The sequence below is a fragment of the Pogona vitticeps genome, chromosome 1 (assembly GCF_051106095.1).
Source record: "Pogona vitticeps strain Pit_001003342236 chromosome 1, PviZW2.1, whole genome shotgun sequence".
Lineage (NCBI taxonomy): Eukaryota > Metazoa > Chordata > Lepidosauria > Squamata > Agamidae > Pogona > Pogona vitticeps.
The window spans coordinates 262,518,917-262,543,948 of record NC_135783.1 but is presented as its reverse complement, the minus strand read 5'-3'; the positions used below and the strand labels follow the sequence as shown (position 1 = coordinate 262,543,948).

General features: G+C 40.6%; 1 protein-coding gene across 2 annotated transcripts in view; it reads left to right on the top strand.

Annotated features, from left to right (window-relative positions):
- Positions 1-501: 501 nt before the first annotated feature.
- Positions 502-25,032, top strand: part of PDE3B (phosphodiesterase 3B) — a 113,598-nt gene continuing 89,067 nt past the window's right edge. For both annotated transcript variants that reach the window (XM_072985724.2, XM_020801420.3), the window contains exon 1: positions 502-1,679. In XM_072985724.2, the coding sequence (XP_072841825.2) occupies positions 651-1,679 (1,029 nt within the window). In that variant the 5' untranslated portion in view covers positions 502-650. The remainder of the gene's footprint in view (positions 1,680-25,032) is intronic.

Here is a 25,032-nt window from a genome sequence, read left to right as displayed (position 1 = left end):
CAGCAGCCGCGCATTGGAGGATCGCGCGACCTCTACCCCTGCCTCCTCCCCCCCATCCCCACCCCCCGCGCGCGGCCGGCGACCGTTAGAATCCAACCGCCTGCTCTCCGCCCTTCTTCGACGGCCTTTCCGTACCAATTACGTCACGTACGGAGCCTGAGGGCAAGGCGGCACGAGTAGGTGGGTGGGTTGGCTACGGAAGAGTGAAATACTACTGCATTGTCTGTCTCTCTCTCTCCCCCCCCCACACCCCCGGTTACCGTTTCTCAACGGACACGGGCGCATGCGTGTCTGTGGGGACTTGGAAAGACGCGCGCATGGACGTTACTGCCGCTGAGCTCTGGGAGGCGACCGCGAGTTCGGCGAAGGAGCGCCGCTTGAAGCGAACAAGGGAGAGAGAAAGAGATACTTTTACCTTTCCCTCTTGCTCCCTCCCTCCCGTCCCTCCCTCCCCTATTTACCCACCATGCTCCGAGTCTGGACTCTCCGCCACCTCCGCTGTTTGTTCTCCCACGACGCAGCCCGTTGCTGCTCCTGCTGCCGGTACCCTCCCGCGTGCGTTTCTTTTGAAAAGATGAAGAAGACACCGTCGGGAGGGCGGAGAAGAAGCTGACGCCTCAGCCCGCCCGGTTTGTTCCCGCGCGACCACCATGAGGAAAGAGACGGGAGCTGCTGGTGCCGTCGCCGCCTCCTTATCTTCTTCTTCTTCTTCTTCTCTCGCTTCTGTCCACAAACTTGCCAGCCAACCTCCGGACAGCGCCGCTTATCCCGAGGCCAGCCTAAGGAACGGTTACGTGAAGGGATGTGCGACCTCTTTGCCCCAGAGCCCCCCGTTGGGCTTCCTTTCGCTACTCCCAGTCGCTTATCGGGGGACTCTCTTCTTCAGTTTGTGCTCGGCGGTGGCCGCCACAGCGTTTCTCTCGTGGTGGCTCTGCTGGGGGGACAGCGAGAGAAAGGAGGCGGCGGCAGCGGTTGCCGCCGCGAGTCCCCGCGAGGCGGCCGGGTGGTTGCTGATGCTCGGGCTGTGCCAGTGCCTGAGCCCTCTCTTCAGCCTCGCTTGCGCCTTTTTCTTCCTCACCTGCTACCTGTCCCGAGACGAGTCCGGCAGCCTATGGTGGTTCCTGGCACTGCCCGTATGTTGCTACTCAGGGGACTTGGTGGCGCTGCAGTGGTTCCTTCTGCCCCACCAGGGCGAAGCGGAGCAGGGCGCCCCCCAACCTCCGCCGGCTGAACTGCAGATGGTGACAGGGCGGCTGCTGGCCACGCTGAGCACCGTGGCCGGGCTGACCCTCTTGCACCGCAGTCTCAGACTCCGCAGGAGCCTTTTGATTTTGGTTTTCTCCAGCCTCGTGTGGCTGGTCTCGCTCACCAGCCTGGGCTCTCTGCCCCCGACCCTTAGGCCTCTGTTATCCGGCTTGGTCGGGGTGGCGGGCTGCCTGTTGGCCCTGCTGAGTGGGGGTCGCTGCATCTTCTCTTCTTGCCATTCTTCAAGCCGAGGAACGCAGCACCATCTCCAGCCTTCTCATCCGAAGCTGACGGGTAGAGCCGAGGAGAAAGTGCCTGTGATCCGAGCCAGGAGGCGATCCAGCTGCGTGTCCTTGGGGGAGACTTCCACCAGTTACTATGGCAGCTGCAAAATGTCCAGGAGACCCTCGTTGCCTTGCATTTCCAAGGAACAGGTAAGCTTTCTTCTTCGATGGAAATGACAAATTCTCCAAGCAGAAAACTTGTCAGCGAGCGTCTTTTAGTATCCCACGAGTCGGAGAAAGGGGAACGCTCCTGGCTGGTTATGCGCTCAGACCACATTGGCTTGCTCTCTGTCCCTGTCCTGCAAACAGTTGTGCCTGTCTAAAACCGAACACGTATATGCATGTAACCTGGTGTGAATTATCGGATCGCAAAAGTGAGTCAGTTTGCCAGCGACTAAAAGTTCCTCCATTTACATTTCCAGAGAATAAGTCCTAGCTGTAATACTCTGTGTTAGCAAAAATGCAGAGAGTTATTTATTGGATTTCCTAATATTGCCTGTTTATAATATAAATGGATTGTCTGTTAATTTCCTGATGTTACTTTAAATAATTCTTTAAATCGTCACACAAGAATACAATGTGTAAGCCTTTTTTGGACTTTGTTAGGATTCTACCACCTTCACGAGATAAAAAACCAAACAAATACCCAAATGGGCAGTTTCTGTCACAACAGATAGACTTCAGAGTTGTAAAGTTGGCAGACTACAAACTGAATTTCCACAAGATGCAAAGTAGATTTACATTAAATGATATAGATTATGGCACTAGCAAAGTAGTTAAAAAAATCAGTTGGTCATTGGCCTTCATAATGTAGGAGAAACATAGTAGGAACTAGTAGTTTGAGAGGGGTGTGTGTGTGTGTGTGTGTTTGTGTGTTTGGACCACAGAAGGCAGTTTGGTTTTTGTTTCAGAATTGCTTTTCATTTGAGTTTTTCAATAAAACACAGCAATCTGGTCAAGCTTCACAGATAGAAAAACACAAAGGAGCATGCTAACAGAGAGTCTGAGAGGTAACCTGTTGTGCTTTGATAACACAAGGATCTAATAAAGGTTTAATATCTGGTGGGATGCCAAGAAGTGCAAACGCCTGAAGAAGGGTTATTGCGAGCACTGTACCAACATTTGAGCAGAGAGTTTAAAGTTGTTAAGCAGGTGGTGTTTGTGCTCTATAAATCTAGATTTTATCTATGAGGGAAAACAGTTAAGGGCTTTATAGCTATAAGAAACTCCATTTTAAATGTGGTAAATATGTGAAGCAATTTTTGACAGTAGCTCTTGCAGTTAGACAAATTAGTAAAGGGCAAAGATTTTCTATTGATTGAGCCACAGTTTAGGTGTAATACATAATATTGTATCAGGGCAAAGTGGATGCCCAAAATTAGCTTGTGCAAATGCTTCATAGTTCATTGGAAGCCAGTACAGTAGTCTTGGAGAAAATTAACCATTGTAAAATAATTGTCCTGTGGCACGCATCTAGGGAACTTATGTTGACATGGCTTCTCATGTCTTTCAAGACAATGTTCTGTTAATCAGAGTCTTAATTCTAAGTAGATATAAATAGAATGCAATGAATGTATATAAATGTGTGAAGTTTGAAACACTTCTGATTGAGGAAAATGCATATTGCATTTCTTAGTAGTTTCTTAAGATTTTGTTTTGTGGTTATAAGTATGATACGTAAGTACATAAGAAGAGCCCTGGTGGATCAGGCCAAGGGCCCATCTAGTCCAGCTTCTTGTATGTCACAATTGCCCCACCGGATGCCTCTGGGAGCGCACAAGACAACTAGATACCTGTCTCCTGATACCACTCCCCTGCATCTAGCATTTTTCTTCAAGGAGCTGATGGGTACTAAATATATCAGTTCACGTCTTCTAATTTGGTCTGTAACCTTGTTGTTCATGGCTATTCCCTGGCTGACTGGCCACCTGAGTGGGTTTTTTAAACGGTTTGTTGCACCTTACTGCACTGAATGTGTTTTGGTATTGCGTATGTTTTTTTAGTACTGTATTCACTTGATCCTTTTAGTATTGTATATTCACTGTTGTTAGCTTAAATATTGTCTTTTAATTGTTGTAAGTTGCCTTGGGTCCTTTTTAAAGAGAAAGGTCGGACAAAAATTATTTTAAATAAATAAAGAAATTTATGCTAAGAACTGATGCCAAACTAATTTTATATAGTTTTTTTTAGTTGTCCTCCATTTCTTTTACAATGGAAATAAGAAACAGCCTGCAAATTCCATGTAATAATATATTAATAGTACCTTCATAAAGGAAGTATTATCTTTTTTATATACTTTTTAAATGAATGCATTGTTTTGCAGAAAATTCATGTAAGTTAATTAAATTATTGGAGCATTTAAACATTTTTTGGCTTAAGACACAAACTTTAGTGTTCCATTTAGGAGAGGAGAAACCGAATGAAATTTTCCCTGTGAAGTAACATGAGGAAAATATTAAAATTTCAGACAATTACTTAACACAACTTTAGTCTGTTGTGAAAATTGGATGACTGGTGCATAACTATAGTGTCTTATAATTCTGCAATGCCAATGTTGCAAATCATGTGAACTAGTTTGGAAGAACATTTGCATGTACTGTACTATACACCAGCATGAGCTACTTGAACACTGTATGCTACTTGAACACTGAGAGAGCACATTAAAGAGTATTTATTTTCCTTATGGAGACCATAAGTGTGATGCACTAAATAAATTAAGGATAGCTATCATTTGAGCCCTGATGTCTGAAAAAAATAAATATTTCAGTTCTCCTTTTCACACAGTCACTGAAACCTTTGGAAAAAAACACACATAGGAGAGATAGAAGTTTCATATGAGGAAATAGCTTATGTGTTATCCCAATACAAATTTATTTTCTAATGTCACACTGGTTTTGCTAAAACAGGAACTAATCATTCACTCATGAATTGTACTTCTTTTATCTTTGCATCCAAAGAACACGTAAAATATATAAATTGCTGTATTTAGGACTTAATGCTTTTTTTCTGTGCATAGAGTGAGATGTTTGCATAGGCATTTGGGGACAAAACAGCAGTGTTGTAGCTGGATACCCTTCCAGATAACCTGAAGTTTCCAAGATGCCTGCTTATTTTTCAGATAGATATGTGCCTTTTGTGGAGTTTAGCTGGGTTGATTTTAAGTTGATGTATATCATGATATGCAGCAAGATCTTTTAATGCATGTGCTAGGGGTTCTGTCATTTGAAAGTTGTCTAATGATCTCATATTTATTTGCTTTTAGTGGAGAAGTCAGCAATTGTATTTCTTATTGCACACTGATCACATGACTTGGCATGTAACAAGAAACCCAAGCATTGGCTTCTTAACTAGTGGTAATTCACTGCTGAAATTTATTTCATTGAACTGAAGCTTGTATAAATATTATGTTCTAGAGCTATTGTAGTATAGTGTATAGTACTGTATTGAACTGGGACTTAGGATATCTGAATTCAAATACTCTCTCTCAGACATGGAAACTCATTGAGGAGTGGCACTGGTAAAACTACTCCTTAAATATTTCACATACCTTGGAAACCCTGCTAGGGTCATGTAAGTCAGACTCTACTTGACAAGATATGTGGTAATATTTAAGTACAATTTTAAAATATTAAGAGGTCTGATTTGAGTAAACAGGTCCATGAAGGGTGAGTTTCTTGTTAATCATTGCTGAATGAAGCCTCCAGATTTAAAGGCAATATGCACCCTTCCATCCCAGAATATCAGTTGCTGGTGGCCAACTAAGAATGGGTTGTTGCTTTCCAGTCTTTGTTGTTATCATGTATGTTTGGTTATATTTTTGTGTGCACTTGCATGTATATACATAAGGAAAAGCAGGCCTTGAAGCCGTATTTCCCAAAGATGTAGTATGAACAGAGTAGATGATGAACTATGCTTCAGTAAAGTTTGATGATAGCTGCTTGACACATAATGTGGAGCACATTAACCCAAGAAAGGGATATGGAAAAATAACTTTCTTGGCTGGTCTTTTGACAGTAATAAAGTTTTATCTATCTTTCTTGGCTTATGTTCTGGAATTCTTCAGCTAGTGTGAACACTGATCATGCTGCCTGGAGAATTCTGGAACCTACAGTCTAAAAAAGGAACTTTTCCAAGTGCTGCCCATGACAAATGTTCCTCTGTTTGTAATACAGTTTGTAATAATTTCTCTAAATTATTACAAACTATATTTTATCACAAATATATTAATAGCAGAAGAAAAATGTAATTACTATCCTAATATTCTAGCACATCATCTAGTAAATACTTCTACGAGTCCTTATACAAAGGTAGAGAAAGGTAAAGGCAGAACATTAATTTGCATCTTAGACAGGGAAAGGAAGCTCGAACTCCTTACCACACTGGGCAGCTGGTGATGGAGGACAATCTGGGTAGCCCGAGGAGACTTGTGAGTGGCGCAACCATCCAGGAGGTGGGTGGAGGGAACATATGGCAGCTATGGTACCGGGTGGAGATCTTCATGCTAATAAAAATGGTGCTGCATTCCTTTCTGGGAGTTATAGTTTTGATGCCCTTTAGGCTCTGTAGAAGGCACTTCCCAAAGAACTATAGTGTAATGAAGCATTGCAACAGTTTCCTTTTTTTGTATATTAATGACAGGATGTAGGTTGGATCTAAGCCATGTAACTTCCGAGGTAAGACCCTCATCCAGATGATGAAATTGAAATGTCTGGTGGTGTAGATTAATGTGGATAAGTCAGCAGTTGGGGTGCAGATCAACATTTGTTACCCTCTTGTCTTCAATGGCACATAATAATGGGAGTTGTGATTTAAAATATCAGGAAAAGAAAGAGTTACAACAGCTAGCAAGAAGGATTGACCGGTTGGGTTCAAAATGTGTCCCTATTTTCTCCTTGTGGGAGGTAGGTGGCTACAGCCTTCTTGAAATATGTAACTGTGAGGCCACAATCTAGTCCAGCTGTAACAGTTGCTAAGACAGTTGTGAATATCCCCTTCTTGAGCAAGATGCTTAGGAAGGTGGTTATAGCATCAAATTCATTGAAAGTGAAACAGATTATTTGGATGTATTTCATTACATTTTCTGGCCTAGTTTTAGTACAGAAACTGCCTTTGTAGATCTGATATATTATCTGTGTGGAAAAAAGCTTGGAAAAATACGTTCCAGTTATTCACCAAGCTCTTGTAATGATTTTTTGATACTGTTGGCAGGGCTGGTATTGCTGATCACATTTTTTGCAAACTACTAGTGGACTTTGTTTTGGCATTTTGGATTTGAGATTGGCAACTGTGCTGGTGATTGAGTTCAATGCCCAAATTGTCACTTGGTAAGTGAAATTGTCATCTGACAAATACAGTATGTTGACGAAAGAAATAAAAATGCTTAGGTAAGCCCATATTGATATGATATCTAGTTCCTTGTTGTAACTTAAAGTATGTGTGATTCAATACATTGTTTCCATTTCCCCTATGCTGCCACTTACCGTACCTCCCTATTTACCTCTCCATTCTTTTTCTCCAAGTAGCTCTCTAAACAAGACTTTCTATATAAAATGTCCAGAAAATAGATGGCAAGGGTGATGGCTGTATCACTAAGCTGAAGTACCATTCCTTCTTCCTATGTTGCTTCTTTTTACATTTTTGTAAAGGGCAGGAACCAGTTATTGTTCTTTGAAAAATCATAATGTATGTGGATAAGATTTCAGAAGAGGAGGAGGAAATCCTGGTGCTGGTGATGAAAAACTAAAACAAATAAATAGACTGAAGTTTTGCAGTAGCATAAGTTAGGGGTGCATTTAGTGCTGAACACTTATCTGGCTTATTTGCACAAATTACAGCATTCAAACACACCTAAATGTTGTAAAATGAAGATGAACAAGGAAAAAAGCATTTCTAGACTCACTATTAACAGATAGATTCCGTAGTGTGTAATATTTGGCCTACAAGGCTCAAGCAATAGCACTACCTCAAGATATCATAATGATTGTTAATGACTACAGTACATGGCTCTCTTTTATTTCAGTAGCATATTTGGTTTATAGTGTAACAGCTTTGATGGCATTGGCTTATGCAGTATTGTTTGATCGTATCTGTTTAGCAGCTAATTGGAGAGCTTCTTCTGGCTTAATTCCTCTGTTTAGTTTCTTTATTTGAGAAAGTTGTACAATTTTAAATTATGGATGTACAGTATATGAAATATAGGTAGAATTAAAACAAATTAAAATGTTAAGATAATTAGACTGTTTCTGACCAGAAACAGGCTACTTCAATAGTGTTATCCCAGTCATTTGCTAGATTTTCTTTTGTAAATGTGATGAGACATAAATTGCATGCATATAAGTGCTGTACTGTTTGAATTTCCCCACAGTCACAGAAAATTTGTCCTGTATACAAGTAGCCCCATTTTACCTGGTTATATCTGACTTCCTACTTTGTTATAAAGTCTATTAAGTGACTTCCTGATGGTCCAGCTAGAGTCTTGTCCTGGTGGGAAACACTCTTCGACATTCATCCGTTTGGCATGTTTTTATTCTGAATAGGTTTAGTCTTGCCTGTTCTGGGTTAACGGGGAAGACAGAGGACGAGATGGATGGACAGTGTCGTTGAAGCTACCAACATGAAATTGACCAAACTCTGGGAGGAAGTGGAAGATAGGAGGGCCTGGTGTGCTCTGGTCCACAAGGTCACGAAGAGTCGGACATGACTTAACAAATAAACAACAACCAATTCTGGGTTAATATTTGGAGCTTGAGATGTGTTAAGATTTTAGTCATCATCTAGGCCAGTGGTTCTCAGCTTTCATTCCCCAGATGTTCTTGGACTGCAACTTCCAGAAGTCTTCACCATTAGCTGTGCTGGGAGTTGTAATCCAAGAACATTTGGGGACACAACTTTAGGGACTACTGATTTAGGTATTTGGTGCCCATGAAGTGGATGGGTTTGGTGTTGTACAACCTTATTTCATTAATTATTTGCTAGCACCTCCTGACATACTTCTAGAGGGGCAGTGCCAGCTCAATAATAGACTTTTAAAAATAGGAATAGGTTTCAGGCAGCCAGTGCATGATTCATTAAGAACTGCATCTACTTGTTTGGCATGTCCTGATTTTTATCATATGACATTTGCATATTCTGCTGTGGAGTAGCACAGGGACAGAGCTGTTCTTACTTATGGTTGTGCACCCTAGTCTAACCCACCAGTTTCCTAAGTATATTATATTCTTTTGGCAACTTTCTGTTTGATGTTTAACAAAACAAAAGGAACTGGTACATCCACAGAAGTCCAGATTATACATGAGAGACAATTTAAACTGTATACTGCACCCTAGTCTAACCCACCAGTTACCTAAATATGTTATATTCTTTTGGCAACTTTCTGTTTGATGTTTAACAAAACAAAAGGAACTGGTACATCCACAGAAGTCCAGATTATACATGAGAGACAATTTAAACTGTATACTGACGTATGACCATGTAACAAATCAACGGCCAAATTCATAAAAAGACACTGGCACGTTCTAGAAGATCTAGAGGGGTTTGAAGAGGGAATACAGATATTCTTTAAAAGAACTAAGAATCTAAGAGATACATTGGTTAGAAGTGAGTTCAAAAATACTACATCATCACTAATTCCCAGTATTTTACCTGGTCTCCCTCCCCCCCCCCCCCCCCGAGGACATTATCCATGTGGTCATTGTGTTTACTGTAGTAATAAAAAGTGCATGTCACTATTTATAGATCCACAAAACAAAAAGATTTACACCCTGAAGCATCTCACTAACTAATACCGAGGGAGTGGTCTATGCTATAAGGTGCCCATGTAAGAAGCTGTACATAGGAAAAACCTCTGGACTTCTTAAAGTAATTTAAGAAATAAATGACTAGGCAGTCTTCCAATTGGCCATTTTACAGATATGAACGGTACAATAAAATATCTGGTGTTCTGGGTCGTGGACAGAGTTCCTTGGAACTGTGAAAGGTCTTTACTAAAAAGGGAAATTGACTGGATCCTGAAATTGAACACCTTAGTACCTCATGGATTAAACAAAGAAATAGACTTTCTCGCTTTATTATGATAACACTGCTGGGCTGATTATCGAGCCACCCTCATCTCTACGTACAGCTGTATATAAATGTCTCCTTTCTCAGTGCCTGCACTTTCAAATACTTGCAATTAGTTTTGGATCTGGTATAGACCAAAGAAAGGTGCGGAGAGTATAAAGAAGCTCGGTATGTGTTTGATATTTTGTCTAATATATTTTCTTTTGTTATGTCTAATATGCTCAGTATAAATGCATGTGCTTATGTAAAGTTGAGAGTCCCAAGCCAGATGTATATGTATATATTCAAAAGAAAATGATTCGATATCTAACGTGTGGTTTTGTGTTATGCGTAGCTCCTGAAGAAGGCTTTGCCGAAATGCGTTGAGCAAGAGCTTTTTAACAACCCATATAAAGAACTTGATTCTGTTTTCTACATCCTAAGACTTTGTCTCTCATTTATAATCTGGACTGTTTGATGTTTAGACAATGTTTTTGCAGGTCAGGATTTGATCCAAAGTGATGCCCAAATACTTTGGGATAGGGAAATGTTTCAAAATCCTGCCTTCCCAGCTCACTTGGAGCTTCCTCTTTGTTTCTCTGTTCCTTAAGTAGAAGGCACAGACCTGTGTTTTTAAAGGGTTTGATTTCAGCTGGTTGCTTTTATAATACAGTGGTGCCCGCATATGGGAAAACATTAAGTGGAACGGGGAAACGCATTGGAACGCATTAAACTTCGTTTAATGCGTTCCAAATGGGCCCAAAACTCACAGTTCTCCAATGTTTTCCCATGTTCCGGTGGCCATTTTAGGTGTCCCGGCGGCCATTTTGGGTGTTCCAGTGGCCATTTTGGGTGTCCCGGCGGCCATTTTGGGTGTCCCGGCGGCCATTTTTGGTGTTCCGGTGGCCGTTTTGGGTGTCCGGCAGCCATTTTGGAACCGCTGAACACCTGTTCCCCCATCGTAATGCGAGCATGCCCTCGCATTAGCGATGGGGAAATCCGCATCGCAATGCGGATTCATCATTCAACGGTGCACTCGTTATGCGAGGCACCACTGTATAAGGAAATACCTTGTAATGCATAGGTTATCGGGGGCTCAATTGCTTCAAAAATTTCCACCTGGACTGTCAAGGCAAAATCATCATCAGTGATGAAACTCCCGAACATGGGAACATTGTTTGATCATTTTTGTAAATGTCAAAAAGTAATGGTGCTAGGGTGCTACCTATGGGAAACCATTCCTTTGATTTCTCTACTGATTGTGAGATTCATCAAATAATCTTGAAGTAAAACAGCAACCAATTCTGTTAGTCATTTGCAAGGAGGTAGAACATCATGGGACGTGGTGGCATTGTGGGCTAAACCGCAGAAGCCTGTGCTGCAGGGTCAGAAGATCAGCAGTCGTAAGATCGAATCCACGCAACGGAGTGAGCTCCCATCGCTTTGTCCCAGCTCCTCGCCAACCTAGCAGTTCGAAAGCATGTAAATGCGAGTAGATAAATAGGTAAAATGGTGTTCCCTAGTCACGCTGGCCACGTGACGACGGAAACTGTCTTTGGACAGGCGCTGGCTCTGTGGCTTGAAAAGTGGGATGAGCGCCGCCCTCTAGAGTCGGACACGACTGGACTAAAAATGTCAAGGGGAACCTTTACCTTTACCTTTAGAACTTTCTGAGCAGCAGTTAATGGTGGACAGTATCAATTTTAGGGGTTGGATGGTTAACTTCAGTCATTCAAACATTTTGTATAAGTGGCATAGTAGGGTGATTGGCCTGTAGCTTTTGTAGTCTGATGATTCTTTGCCCGATTTCAATATAGCAATCAATTCTGTCTTCCACCATATTTCAGAATTTGTTTCTTCATTAAAGAGTTGAAGATGCAGTTCCTTTGTATTTTGTCCGAAGTGTTTACAGTATTGTGTTTGATTCACATATCATTGAGTCATGCCACTGTGACTTTCCTGCTTCTTTGTATGGATTCCTTTATTTCCACAAAAATGAAGGTGGTAGACAGTTCATTGGATTTGCTCTGAATAGCCTTGTGATTTTTTGATTTTTTTATTACGTCTTGGTTCATCTTCCCTGTCTGGAGCAGTTGGTGTGTTTTTTGGTTGGTTATATTTGTGTAGTGTCCTTTTGTTTGGATCATTATTCAGTCTTTCATAAGTCATCAAACTTTCTGGCTGCTTCTTGCCATGCTATTTGTCAGAGTGGATTTAATTTAAATCAATCATGATTTAAATTTTGAAAATGGATTTTTAATTATTTAAATTTTAAAAATCATTTTTAAAATATTTAAATCGTGATTTCAATCACATTAAAAAAATAAATTATTGATGTTTATCCACCATTTTATTTGCTGAGAGAGGTAGTTCAGATTAGACTGATTTGTTTTACCTGGTCCTTCGTTGAAGCAGAGGGTCCTGCAGCAGGTGTAGACTCAGTTAACCCATATGGTTTAGGTTGTTGTATATCCTTTAGCTGCCAACTTTTCTCCCTCTCTGAGAATTAAAAGTTGAAATTAGTGTAAGGTATTTTTCTGGTCGTCAAGGGCTGTAAGGCTGACCACATAGCCTCGCTTCTACAGCAACCCTAAACCATTACCTCCCTGGCTGTGTGCCCAGTGTTGAAGAGGCACAGGCCATTCACAGAGGCTGTGATGCCTTGAAATACAGTCAACTGAGAATGCCATGCCATCTTTCCATTGCCCAGCAGTGGGGCAGGTCCAAGGGACCTGCTGGGATTGTGTGGGTAGAGTGCAGGAAATTTAAGCTGTTGTCAGTTTTGTGATCAGTTAAAAGCAATGCAGAGCTGCAGGCACCTCTGGAGTTAAGTTTTGATCATTTCTCAGGCAAGAGGGAGCCTTGGGCAGCCTACATTGCTGCCAAAAGTAACTGGTAAACAATTTCTGAATATGTATTCACGAAGGCTTTCACGGCCGGGATCTAATGGTTGTTGTGGGTTTTTCGGGCTTCTTGGCCGTGTTCTGAAAATGGTTTTTCCTAACGTTTCGCCAGTCTCTGTGGCTGGCATCTTCAGAGGACAGCAAACTGTGCTGAAGATGCCAGCCACAGAGACTGGCGAAACGTTAGGAAGAACCACTTTCAGAACACGGCCAAGAAGCCCGAAAAACCCACAACAACCAATTTCTGAATACTTTATACCTAGGAAACCCTGGAAAGGGCTGCAGTTAGTCTGAATTAACTTTCATTTTAAACTATTATGTCGATGTTAAGTAATTATATTGGTGATATTTTAGTTCATGGTTTATACTGTTTTGTCATGCATCTTGAAATTTTTGTTTTACCGCAGTATAAGAAGATATCAATTATCTGTGTTCATGAAATATCTTTCCTGACTATGTGTTGCTTGAACATAGTTATTGATTATACTGTATTATGTTTGTATTTTTTAAAAAGAAACTACAGTTTATAGGAAGAAAATATATCATATTGAACAAAATTCTGTTGCATAGCTACAGAATTGCATAGCTACAAGTTGTGCAAGTGGCTGTGAAATTTGCCTGAAGGCAAAAGTTTATATCTAGCAAACATTTCTGCAGGAATAGTGAAATCAATTGAACAGTCAGGCAAACAATGCAAACTACCTGGGCATAACTCTCTGTGAACTTCCACATACATAGTGTTATGCTATGCCAGGTACAATAGGATTTTAGCGACTGCCTATCATATCATACAGAGACCTTTGGGTAGAGTGGGCGGCATATAAATAAAATAAAAGTAATTAATTAATTAATTAATTAATTAATTAATTAATTAATTAATTAACTGGAACAGTACAGTATTAAGGTTGTTTATGACGTGCATATAAAAACAATCATGTTTAGCTGCAAAATTAGTTTCACATTAGAACTGAACCATTTTACTTGTCTGCAACGCTCTCTGAAAATTCCCAATATTTTGTTTTGAAATACACTACAAGTCTTTTAGAATAGAAGTATAGACAGTATGTGTTGACTTTCAGAGGCATTTGAATAAAATAATTCTGTTTTCTTTTTCTTCTTATAAATATTTGTTTTTCCCACACATATTCACTCTTCTAGTCTTGTTACCCAAGACTAGCCCCTTCAAACGTGTTCATAGTGAATAGGAAAATCAAATGTTGGCATTAATGAATCTTTAAGAACTTTTAAAATGTTAGTCAAGAGTTAATTTCACAGTCTGTACATTTCAGTGTCTTTTGAGTAAAACAGGATGTAGTGACTATACTGTCAGACTGCTGGTGTGAGTGCGAACAGATGAGGAAATGCTAGGGCAGGCACTTCAGTACTCAGGCTGTTGTCTTGGAAACTATTTGCGTCATTCTAACCAGCAATTAGCTTATGGTGCTTTTATTTTTTCATAGTGTAGAAAGCTGAACTTCACTAACAAAAAGCTGACTTCAAATGGTACTGTTGTAATTTGATTTTGAAGACATGGCTTTTGTTGGAAATGTTCACAAATAGTGTAGTCTTATCCCTGTTTATAATAAAATTGTTGGTTAGTGAGAAGATACTCATGTATTAAAAGTTTTTGTCTACATGGTTGTTATATCAGTTGCTGATATGTTTGCTATTCAAATGTTGGAAAAATTAAACAAAGGCAGTCTTAAAAGCAGTTATATTGAGGCTGGTATGATATAATCTGTATGTAGTTATAAAATCCTGAAAGTCTATTTGTTTTTGTTTTTTAAATAATAAAATATTTTCATATGTAACTTCCTTTGTGTTCAGTAGAGCTTACACCTTAGTAATGGTTGTAAGATGCTTGTTTTAAATTGAGTTGCCTGCTTGAAATTAGGAAGATTGTAGTAATTTTGAAAATCTATAAACCACCATTCTTCAAAGTGGGCCAATTTAAGAACTGAGAAAGTGTGATTCAGTGTTAAGAAGGAATCACAGCAAGCATTAGTGATGTGTGTTTTCCTTTCCTTTTGCTTTTCTGGGGCTACAGGGGGTCCAGAAGTTTTATTTCAGGTTTAAATTAATCAGTTTCTCTTATACAAACTATAAATTGAGGTGAATTTTAACTCTGATGTGTTTAAACAAGCCAATTTAAATAATCTATGCAATATTTGAAACAAAGCATAGATACGAGTATGTCTCAGGATGGTTATGTTTTGGTTGATGTAATGTAGCGGTTCATCTTCATTGCAGTAAAAACTTCTGAATTTCTACTTAAGGCTATGCCAGAGCAGAAGGGGTAAATATATTAATCCAGCTATCACTTCAGCTTGTTCTTATCATGCTAAATAATAATTTGGTTAATATTGTGGCTGCTGTTTCTGAACCCTCCATTCACCTTTCTCTACAGTCTGGCTAGTCAGATGTCTTTAGACAGTGTTAGCGGCCTTCAGTTCCTGGACTCAATTCAAGATCCCTGTTGGGTCTGCAGCAGCATTTGCTGTGTGAATTTTGAACTCACTCACATTATCAGTGGAAATTCTGCTTTGGGGATATTGAAGATTGATAGACCATTTATACAGGAACAGTCTATGTACCAGCATTGTAAAGTGTAAATTTAAATTTACATTGTAAATTGTAAAATTTGCTCAGTTCAGAACAAGAACATCTTTTTATTCTGTAAAACAGTTAGAAGTAGGTTGATTAAGTGGTATTGGTAGGTTTTATATAGTACTTGATGATGCTACTCTTTCCTGTGGTTTTATTTTTTATGTTTTCATGCGGAGTTGATATTTTTATTTGCAATGTAAACATACTGAGCAGAGGGAGGAAAACAGTATAGAAATTTAAAAACAAATTAAATGTATTTTTAAAAGGGTGGGATTGAGAGAATCAAATTCTTCTCAGGAGTCTGAAATATCTTTTAGTTATTAAAAAACCTCAGATGCTACACTGGTTAAGAAGGATGATTTGTTGAAAAGCCAAGAAGCAATTTCTTTTTGTCAGGTGCTAAGCTTAAGGAACTTTGCTACTGTAGTAATTCTTTGTAGTGGTCACTTAGACTAGAGAAATAAAATGGAATAATGCCAAACTGAAATGCATGCTATGCCTTGTTCTTAAATTTAGCATAGTGTGGGCTGGGAGATTCATTGTTAAACGTGTACCATTTTCACTGTGTGAAATTATCTGATTTTGTTGTTTCTTTAATTGAAACTCAAAATGGAAACCAGAAACAATTTTCTGAAATCAGTTTTTTCAACGAACTCTAACATGGATTCCCCTGTTTTCCCCTTCTGGAGTTGTTTGTAGCTTTTTTTCTATGTGTATAGCTAGATAACTCAGTGGCTTAATTGCTGGCTTTGGAGCCAGAGGTTGGGAGTTGAATTCTGCACTGTGCCTCCTTGAGAGGAGCTGGACTCAATGATCCATAGGGTCTCTTCCAATTCTGCAGTTCAGACATTATTATGTTATTACAGTTTAGTGCCCCTGAGTGTTCTTTTATTATATTTCAGAGAATGGAAAACTTTATATATTTCCTAAGTATGCAACATGTGTTTTGAGTAATATGCAAAATTTCACCATTTAATTCACTTGTCATGGCTTCATTTGTTTTCAGTTATTCTGCAACCTCTTGTACATGATTTATGAAGTCACTTCCTATGAATGAAATATTTGAAACTGCAAGTTACAACAAAATTCTTTGTATTTATTTGTAAATTTAGAAATGTATTTGTAAAACCTGTGGACTACACATGGGTTACTTTTTCCAATCAACATGTTTGATGTCCAGAATGATGGAAGAAAATGAAGGAACTGGAACCAAGTTTGTGACTGTTCATAAAAAGAATTTTATCATGAGGATTTTTTTTTGCTTTTCTTATCTACAGTCTTTTATGTATTCTTTTGATGTGCATCTCCCCAACTGAACATCAAGGATTTAGGACCGTGCATAAAATAGCTGAGTATTTATAAATATATAATAATTAATAAATATAAAATAGTGATAGGGTTTGGATAAAACCTGAAATTGTTAAATGCAGTTTGTACCAGCATATAAGTAATTGTAAGGATCAGAGCTATAGAGTCAATGCAGCTGAGTAAGAATTTACCAGAATATACCAGGATTGATATATAACTGGGAGACCTAGAATACAACAGTGTGGGTTGCTGTTGGGTTGTTGCTATGTGCTATTGTCGTGAAGTGCTGTAGCCGTGGAGCCAAGCCTGAGAGTTCAGAGGAAGCTGTACCTACGTGCTTGGAGAGTGGAACTCTGGCTGAACGGACTGATATATGGTATATGACTATTTACTGGACTGTGACACTGATTTAAGGCTCTGTGACTGTGAAACTGCCGTGTATAGAATAAGGACTGAAGCTGTATATATCTGTAAATATTCTGCATATAAACCAAGTATTTCTGCTACAAGAGAGTTTGCTGCTTGTGTCTGCACTTCACTGAGAACTCTGCCGGTTATCACCACCTGGGAAAAATCGTGGTAAAATTCTGCTAACTCTGTCAATGGTTATGGGCCCAGAAATACGCCAAGGGACACGCCCAGGAAGATACCAGTGAGTTTGCTGACCAGAAATATCCAGAAGGAAGTGCCCAGAGGTGTCCAAGTAGTAGAAAGTGAGTAGAACAGCTTTGTCCTGCACTGTGTGAAAAATGGCAAGTGAGCTGCTAATGTCAGGACTGTCTGTCAGTAAGTTGAATGGAGATAACTACTCCACCTGGCAGCAGAGAGTCCAGTTATTGCTCCAGAAGGAAGCATTATGGGATATTGTAGTGAAGCCACCAGCTGTGCTGAATCATAGAACACAGAGAAAGAATGACAAGGCACTTGCAACCATTGGTCTGACTCTAGAAGATCGTCTCCTAGTCCACATAAGAGGCCAGACTTCAGCAAGAAAGGCATGGGAGGACCTGAGGGGACTCTTCGTACGAGTCAGTGTGGGTAGCCAGATACAAATTGCAAGAAGGCTATTCCGTACCAGATTGCAACCAGGTGGGAGCATGCTGCAACATTTAGAGCACATGAAGACTATGCTTATGGACTTGAGAGAGAAAAATATCACATTTACTGAAATTCAGGAAGCATTTATAATTCTCTCTTCACTTGATGAGTCATATGACCAGCTTGTAGCGAACATGGAGGTACTACCACAAGCTGAACTAACAGTACTAAATGTGACCAGTAGACTTCTGGAGGAGGAGCAGAAAAGGAAAGACAACCAGGAACTGCGTGACTCCAAAACCTCTGTGAGAAACAAGCCAAGTGTGGTTGGGGAGGAGGAGGTCACAGCTGCAAATATCCAACCTGGGAGATGTTTTTCCTGTGGGTCCAGACAGCATCTTATCAAAGAATGCAAATTTTAAAAGAAGATAAGAAAACAACCACGGCGTGAGAAAGTAGCAACAAACCTAACAGAGACTATTTACAACAACCACGAAGAAGCAGAATGGGTAGTAGACTCAGGGGCAACAGCTAACATGTGCAGAGATAAAAGGCAGATATCCAATTTTAAGGCTGTGTTTGATCAGCAAGTAATGTTGGCTGATGGAGTGAGTGCAAAAATCATGGGTAAAGGTAAAGTAAAATTACCATGTTTAAAAATGCCAATAGAGGTGTTATACGTGCCAAAGTTAAAACACAATTTATTGTCAGTTAGCCAATTAGCAAAAGGGGTTTGTTAGTACATTCTATAGAAACAAGTGTGTTATTAATGGTGAAAAGAATGAAAAGCTAACATGTCATGTAAGAAACAACCTATATAGGCTAAGTAGTGCTAAGGCAAACAATGTGTTTGAGAATGTAAAACCTCATAATGAATACATACATTTGTGGCATTTGAGGTTGGGACATGCAAATTATAAGGCAGTACATAAAACAATTGAGAATGCAAATGGAGTGAATTTAAGGCAATGTGAGAAATACATTAATTGCCAAGCCTGTCAAGAAGCAAAAAGTAAATGTGCTCCTGTAAAGAAGCATAGTAACATAGAAGTTGGCAACATTCTAGATTTAGTGTCAATAGATGTTATAGGCCCCAAAAGAGCATCTTTGGGAGGAGCAAAATACATTCTCTCAATTCAGGACCCAAAGTCAAGGTTTGGATTCTGTTATTTAATGAAGGACAAAGGGCAAACATATATAGAATTTGAGAGATGGTTAAAATTTGTGGAGAGAAAAACAGGCAAAAAGGTGAAGCAGATTCAAACTGATAATGGTACAGAATTCACCAATGCTAAGTTTCAGGGAATATTGAAAAAGCATGGTATAAGTCACAGAAAATCTGCACCTTACACTCCAACACGGAATGCCTTCATAGAGAGGAGAGGCCAAACACTCCAAAATATGGCAGAGGCCATGCTGAGAGAGAGTAAGTTACCAAACCATTACTGGGGTGAAGCGATTCTATGCGCAAATTTTATTTAAATATACTTTGGCATAGTGGCATTAAAGACATACCTTACACTATCTGGACGGGAAGGAAGCCAAATTTAAAATTCTTGCATGAGTTTGGGTCACCTGCATGGGTGCACATACCCAAAGAGACCAGGAGGAAGGGTGAAAGGAAGGCAAAACTAATGTACTTTCTAGGGTACCAGCAGAACAGGAAAGCATTTAGGTTTGCTGTACCCAACACTAATAAAGTTGTAATCAGCAGTAGTGCAACGTTTAATGAGCATGCCTACTGGGATAAAGTAAGTTTGCCACCTGAAACAATCATCCACATACATGACATGCAAGAGAGTGAAGACAGTGAGAAGGAAAGCTCACACCCAGAACAGGGAATAAAAGGTGAAGTTAAACCTGTTGCATTGCAGTCAGATAGTAAAGCCCCATCTACACCAGTGCAAAAGGAAACTCCTGAGGAGAGAGAGCTAACGAGGAGATCTGCAAAGGAACGCAGACAACCTGAGAGGTATAAACCTGAAATATTTAACTGTGTGAATATAGAAGAGCCTGTAAAAAATAAAAATAAATGTAGTTGCCTAAGTCTGGGCAGGATATGTGTAACAAAGCATTGGAGGAGGAAAAAGTCTCTGAAAAGGCTCAAAGTGTATGAAAAGGCATGTACAATGCTGAGAATGAAATGACAATGTTGGGAATGCAAGGAAATGTAACTGCAATAATGTAAAACAATTTAAAGTGCATATATTAGCATTTAACAATTTGGAGGAGATTGACAGGGTTTGGATAAAACCTGAAATTGTTAAATGCAGTTTGTACCAGCATATAAGTAGTTGTAAGGATCAGAGCTATAGAGTCAATGCAGCTGAGTAAGAATTTACCAGAACATACCAGGATTGGTATATAACTGGGAGACCTAGAATACAACAGTGTGGGTTGCTGTTGGGTTGTTGCTGTGTGCTATTGTCGTGAAGTGCTGTAGCCGTGGAGCCAAGCCTGAGAGTTCAGAGGAAGCCGTACCTACGTGCTTGGAGAGTGGAACTCTGGCTGAACGGACTGATATATGGTATATGACTATTTACTGGACTGTGACACTGATTTAAGGCTCTGTGACTGTGAAACTGCCGTGTATAGAATAAGGACTGAAGCTGTATATATCTGTAAATATTCTGCATATAAACCAAGTATTTCTGCTACAAGAGAGTTTGCTGCTTGTGTCTGCACTTCACTGAGAACTCTGCCGGTTATCACCACCTGGGAAAAATCCTGGTAAAATTCTGCTAACTCTGTCAAATAGTTGAGTATTTATAGCTGTGGGATCAGCTTTTGTCCTTCTCAGGAGATTGGGTGATTATGGTGTCCAGCATGTTTTTGTTGTGGGTGTATTGTTGTGATGAGGAGAGATGATCTGTCACTGTGATTGATGGGTGTCAGCTGGTCTTTTGTGTGCAGTGATCACTGGGCCTTGTGGCTGGGTAGAGTTCGTTGACCTTTTGCACGGTGTATTTTTCAGTGCTGGGAGCCAAGCTTTGTTGAGTTTTAAACTTCCTTCTTTTTTGTTGAAGCTCTGCTGGTGTTTGTGGATTTCAATGGCTTCTGTGTGCAGTCTAACATAATGATTGCTGGTGTTGTCCAGTGCTTCAGTATTTTGAAATAGAATTTCATGTCCAGCTTGTTTTAGGGCATGTTCATCTACTGCCAATTTTTCTGGTTGTTTTAGTTTGCAGTGTCTCTCATGTTCTTTGATTCTTGTGTGGATGCTGCATTTTGTGGTTGCAATATATATCTGGCCACAACTGCAAGGTATATGGTATGCTCCTGCAGTGATGAGGGGGGTCCCTTTTGTACTTTGCTTACCGTAACATTTGTTGTATTTTTGGGTGGGCCTGAATACTGTTTGTAGATTGTTTTTTTTCAAAAGTTTCCCCATGCAGTCTGTGACCCCTTTGTGTATGGCAGAAATACTTTATTTGTGGGTGGCTGTTTTTCCTCTTCAGTTTGGTGTTGCTTCCTTGGTATGATGGCTCTTGTGATTTCATTCTTGGAATAGCCATTTTCCTGTAGGGTTGGTGCTGAGAAATTGAGCTTCACAGTTCCGATTTGCACGATCTACCAGTGATTTGATTATGCCTCTCTTTTTTCTTGTGGGTGGTGGTTGGAGTTTTTGTGTAGGTATCGGTCTGTGTGAGTGGGTTTTCTGTAGACCTTGTGTCCCAATAGGAGGTCAGGTTTGCGTATGACCATGACATCTAAGAAAGGGAGTTGGCCCTCTGTTTCTTTTTCCATGGTGAATTGTATACATTTGGGTGGATAAATACTCAACTATCAGACAAACTGCAACAGAGCACAGAGTTCTGACTCCTGTCCTCTGAAGATGCCAGCCACAGAGACTGGCGAAACATTAGGAAGAAAAACCTTAAAAAGATGGCCTAACAGCCCGGAAAAACCACAACAACCATCGGATCCCAGCCATGAAAGCCTTCAAGAATACAATATATGTGTGTTTAGTCGTTTAGTCGTGTCCGACTCTTCGTGACCCCATGGACCAGAGCACGCCAGGCCCTCCTGTCTTCTACTGCCTCCCGGAGTTGTGTCAGGTTCATGTTGGTTGCTTCGCAGACACTGTCCAGCCATCTCATCCTTGGTCGTCCCCTTCTCCTCTTGCCATCACACCTTCCTAACATCAAGGTTTTTTCCAAGGACTCTTTTCTTCTCATGAGATGGCCAAAGTACTGGAGCCTCAGCTTCAGGATCTGTCCTTCAAGTGAGCATTCAGGGTTGATTTCCTTTAGAACTGATAGGTTTGTTCTCCTTGCAGTCCAGGGGATTCTCAAGAGCCTCCTCCAGCACCACAATTCAAAGGCATCAATTCTTCGGCGGTCTGCTTTCTTTATGGTCCAGCTCTCACTTCCATACATCATGACAGGAAAAACCATAGCTTTGACTATTCGGACTTTTGTTGGCAAGGTGATGTCTCTGCTTTTCAAGATGCTGTCAAGATTTGTCATCGCTTTCCTCCCAAGAAGAAGGCGCCTTTTAATTTCAGGGCTGCTGTCTCCATCTGAAGTAATCATGGAGCCCAGGAAGATAAAATTTGACACTGCCTCCATATCTTCCCCTTCTATTTCCCAGGAGGTGATGGGACCAGTGGCCATGATCTTAGTTTTTTTGATGTTGAGTTTCAGACCGTTTTTTGCACTCTCCTCTTTCACTCTCATTACAAGGTTCTTTAATTCCTCCTCACTTTCTGCCATCAGAGTGGTATCATCTGCATATCGGAGGTTGTTGATATTTCTTCCGGCAATCTTAATTCCGGCTTGGGTTTCTTCCAGTCCAGCCTTCCGCATGATGTATTCTGCATATAAGTTAAATAAGCTGGGGGACAATATACAGCCTTGCCGTACTCCTTTCCCAATTTTGAACCACTCAGTTGTTCCATGACCAGTTCTAACTGTTGCTTCCTGTCCCACATATAGGTTTCTCAGGAGACAGATAAAGTGGTCAGGCACTCCCATTTAAGAACTTGCCATAGTTTGCTGTGGTCCACACAGTCAAAGGCTTTCGCATAGTCAATGAAGCAGAAGTAGATATTTTTCTGGAACTCTCTGGCTTTCTCCATAATCCAGCGCAAGTTAGCAATTTGGTCTCGAGTTCCTCTGCCCCTTCGGAATCCAGCTTGTACTTCTGGGAGTTCTCGGTCCACATACTGCTGAAGCCTACCTTGGAGGATTTTGAGCATAACCTTGCTAGCGTGCGAAGTGAGTGCAATTGTACGGTAGTTGGAGCATTCTTTGGCACTGGCTTTCTTTGGGATTGGGATGTAGACTGATCTTTTCCAATCCTCTGGCCACTGTTGAGTTTTCCAAACTTGCTGGCATATTGAATGTAGCACCTTAACAGCATCATCTTTCAAGATTTTAAATAGTTCAACTGGAATGCCATCACCTCCACTGGCCTTGTTGTTAGCCAGGCTTTCTAAGGCCCACTTGACTTCGCTGTCCAGGATGTCTGGCTCAAGGTCAGCAACTACATTGTCTGGGTTGTCCAGGATATCCAAATCTTTCTGATATAATTCCTCTGTGTATTCTGGCCACCTCTTCTTGACGTCTTCTGCTTCTGTTAGGTCCCTCCCATTTTTGTCTTTTATCATGTTCATCTTTGTGCAAAATGTTCCTCTAATATCTCCAATTTTCCTGAACAGATCTCTGGTCTTTCCTTTTCTGTTATCTTCCTCTATTTCTTTGCATTGTTCATTTAAGAAGGCCCTCTTGTCTCTCCTTGCTATTCTTTGGAAGTCTGCATTCAAGTTTCTGTAACTTTCCCTATCTCCCTTGCATTTTGCTTCCCTTCTCCTCTCTGCTATTTCTAAGGCCTCGTTGGACAGCCACTTTGCTTTCTTGCATTTCCTTTTCTTTGGGATGGTTTTCGTTGCTGCCTCCTGGACAATGTTACGAGCCTCTATCCAAAGTTCTTCAGGCACTCTGTCCACCAAATCTAGTTCCTTAAATCTGTTCTTTACTTCCACTGTGTATTCATAAGGGATTTGGTTTAGCTTATACCTGAGTGGCCCAGTGGTTTTTCCTAATCTCTTCAGTCTAAGCTTGAATTTTGCTATGAGAAGCTGATGATCAGAACCGCAGTCAGCTCCAGGTCTTGTTTTTGCTGACTATATAGAGCTTCTCCATCTTTGGCTGCAGAGAATATAATCAATCTGATTTTGATATTGTCCATCTGGTGATTTCCATGTATAGAGTCGCCTCTTGTGTTGTTGGAAAAGAGTGTTTGTGATGACCAGCTTATTCTCTTGACAAAACTCTATTAGCCTTTGTCCTGCTTGGTTCTGAACTCCAAGGCCAAACTTCCCTGTTGTTCCTTTTATCTCTTGGCTCCCTACTTTAGCATTCCAGTCCCCTAGAATGAGAAGAACATCTTTCTTTGGTGTCAGTTCTAGAAGGTGTTGTAAATCTTCATAGAATTGTTCAATTTCAGTCTCCTCAGCAATGCTGGTTGGTGCATAAACTTGGATTATTGTGATGTTGAATGGTCTGCCTTGGATTCGTATTGACATCATTCTATCATTTTTGAGATTGTATCCCATTACAGCTTTTCCCACTCTTTTGTTTACTATGAGGGCTACTCCATTCCTTCTACGGGATTCTTGCCCACAGTAGTAGATATGATAATCATCTGAGCTGAATTCGCCCATTCCTGTCCATTTTAGTTCACTGATGCCCAGGATGTCGATGTTTATTCTTGCCATCTCCTGTTTGACCACCTCCAGCTTCCCAAGGTTCATAGATCTTACATTCCAGGTTCCTATGCAGTATTTTTCTTTGCAGCATTGGATTTTCCTTTCACTTCCAGGCACGTCCACAGCTGAGCGTCCTTTCGGCTTTGGCCCAACCACTTCATTAGCTCTGGAGCTACTTGTACTTGTCCTCCGCTCTTCCTCAGTAGCATGTTGGACGCCTTCCGACCTGAGGGGCCCATCTTCCAGCGTCATATCTTTTAGCCTTTTGTTTCTGATCATGGGGCATTCTTGGCAAAGATACTGGATTGGCTTGCCATTTCCTACTCCAGGTGGATTGCGTTTAGTCGGAACTCTCCACTATGTCCTGTCCGTCTTGGGTGTCCCTGCACGGCATAGCCCATAGTTTCTCTGAGTTACTCAAGCCCCTTCGCCACGACAAGGCAGCAATCCATGAAGGAGAATACAATATATAGTGTTTTTTTTTTCAATGTTTAACTTATATTTTAAATTCTATTCTTTTAATATTATGAGCTGTCTTGGGCTCCCTTATTGGGAGTAAGGTGGCCTATAAATAAAACAAATAAATTAAAATAAATAAATTTATGTGAATACCATATTTGCCGGCGTATAAGACGACTGGGCATATAAGACGACCCCTCAACATTTCCACTCAAAATATAGAGTCTTTATATACTCGCCGTATAAGACTACCCCCTCTTCCGCACATCTTCCACACACCAAATAAAATGTGCTATTCATTGTCACCATTGTACAGCTGCAATGCGACTGCAGCGCCTCCGGCCCACCCCTGCATCTCACTGTGACTGGCACTAGTGCGCAAGTGCGCATGTGTGAGCTCTGCGTAGACAAGGGGTGGGCTGGAGCGCCGCTGCTTCCC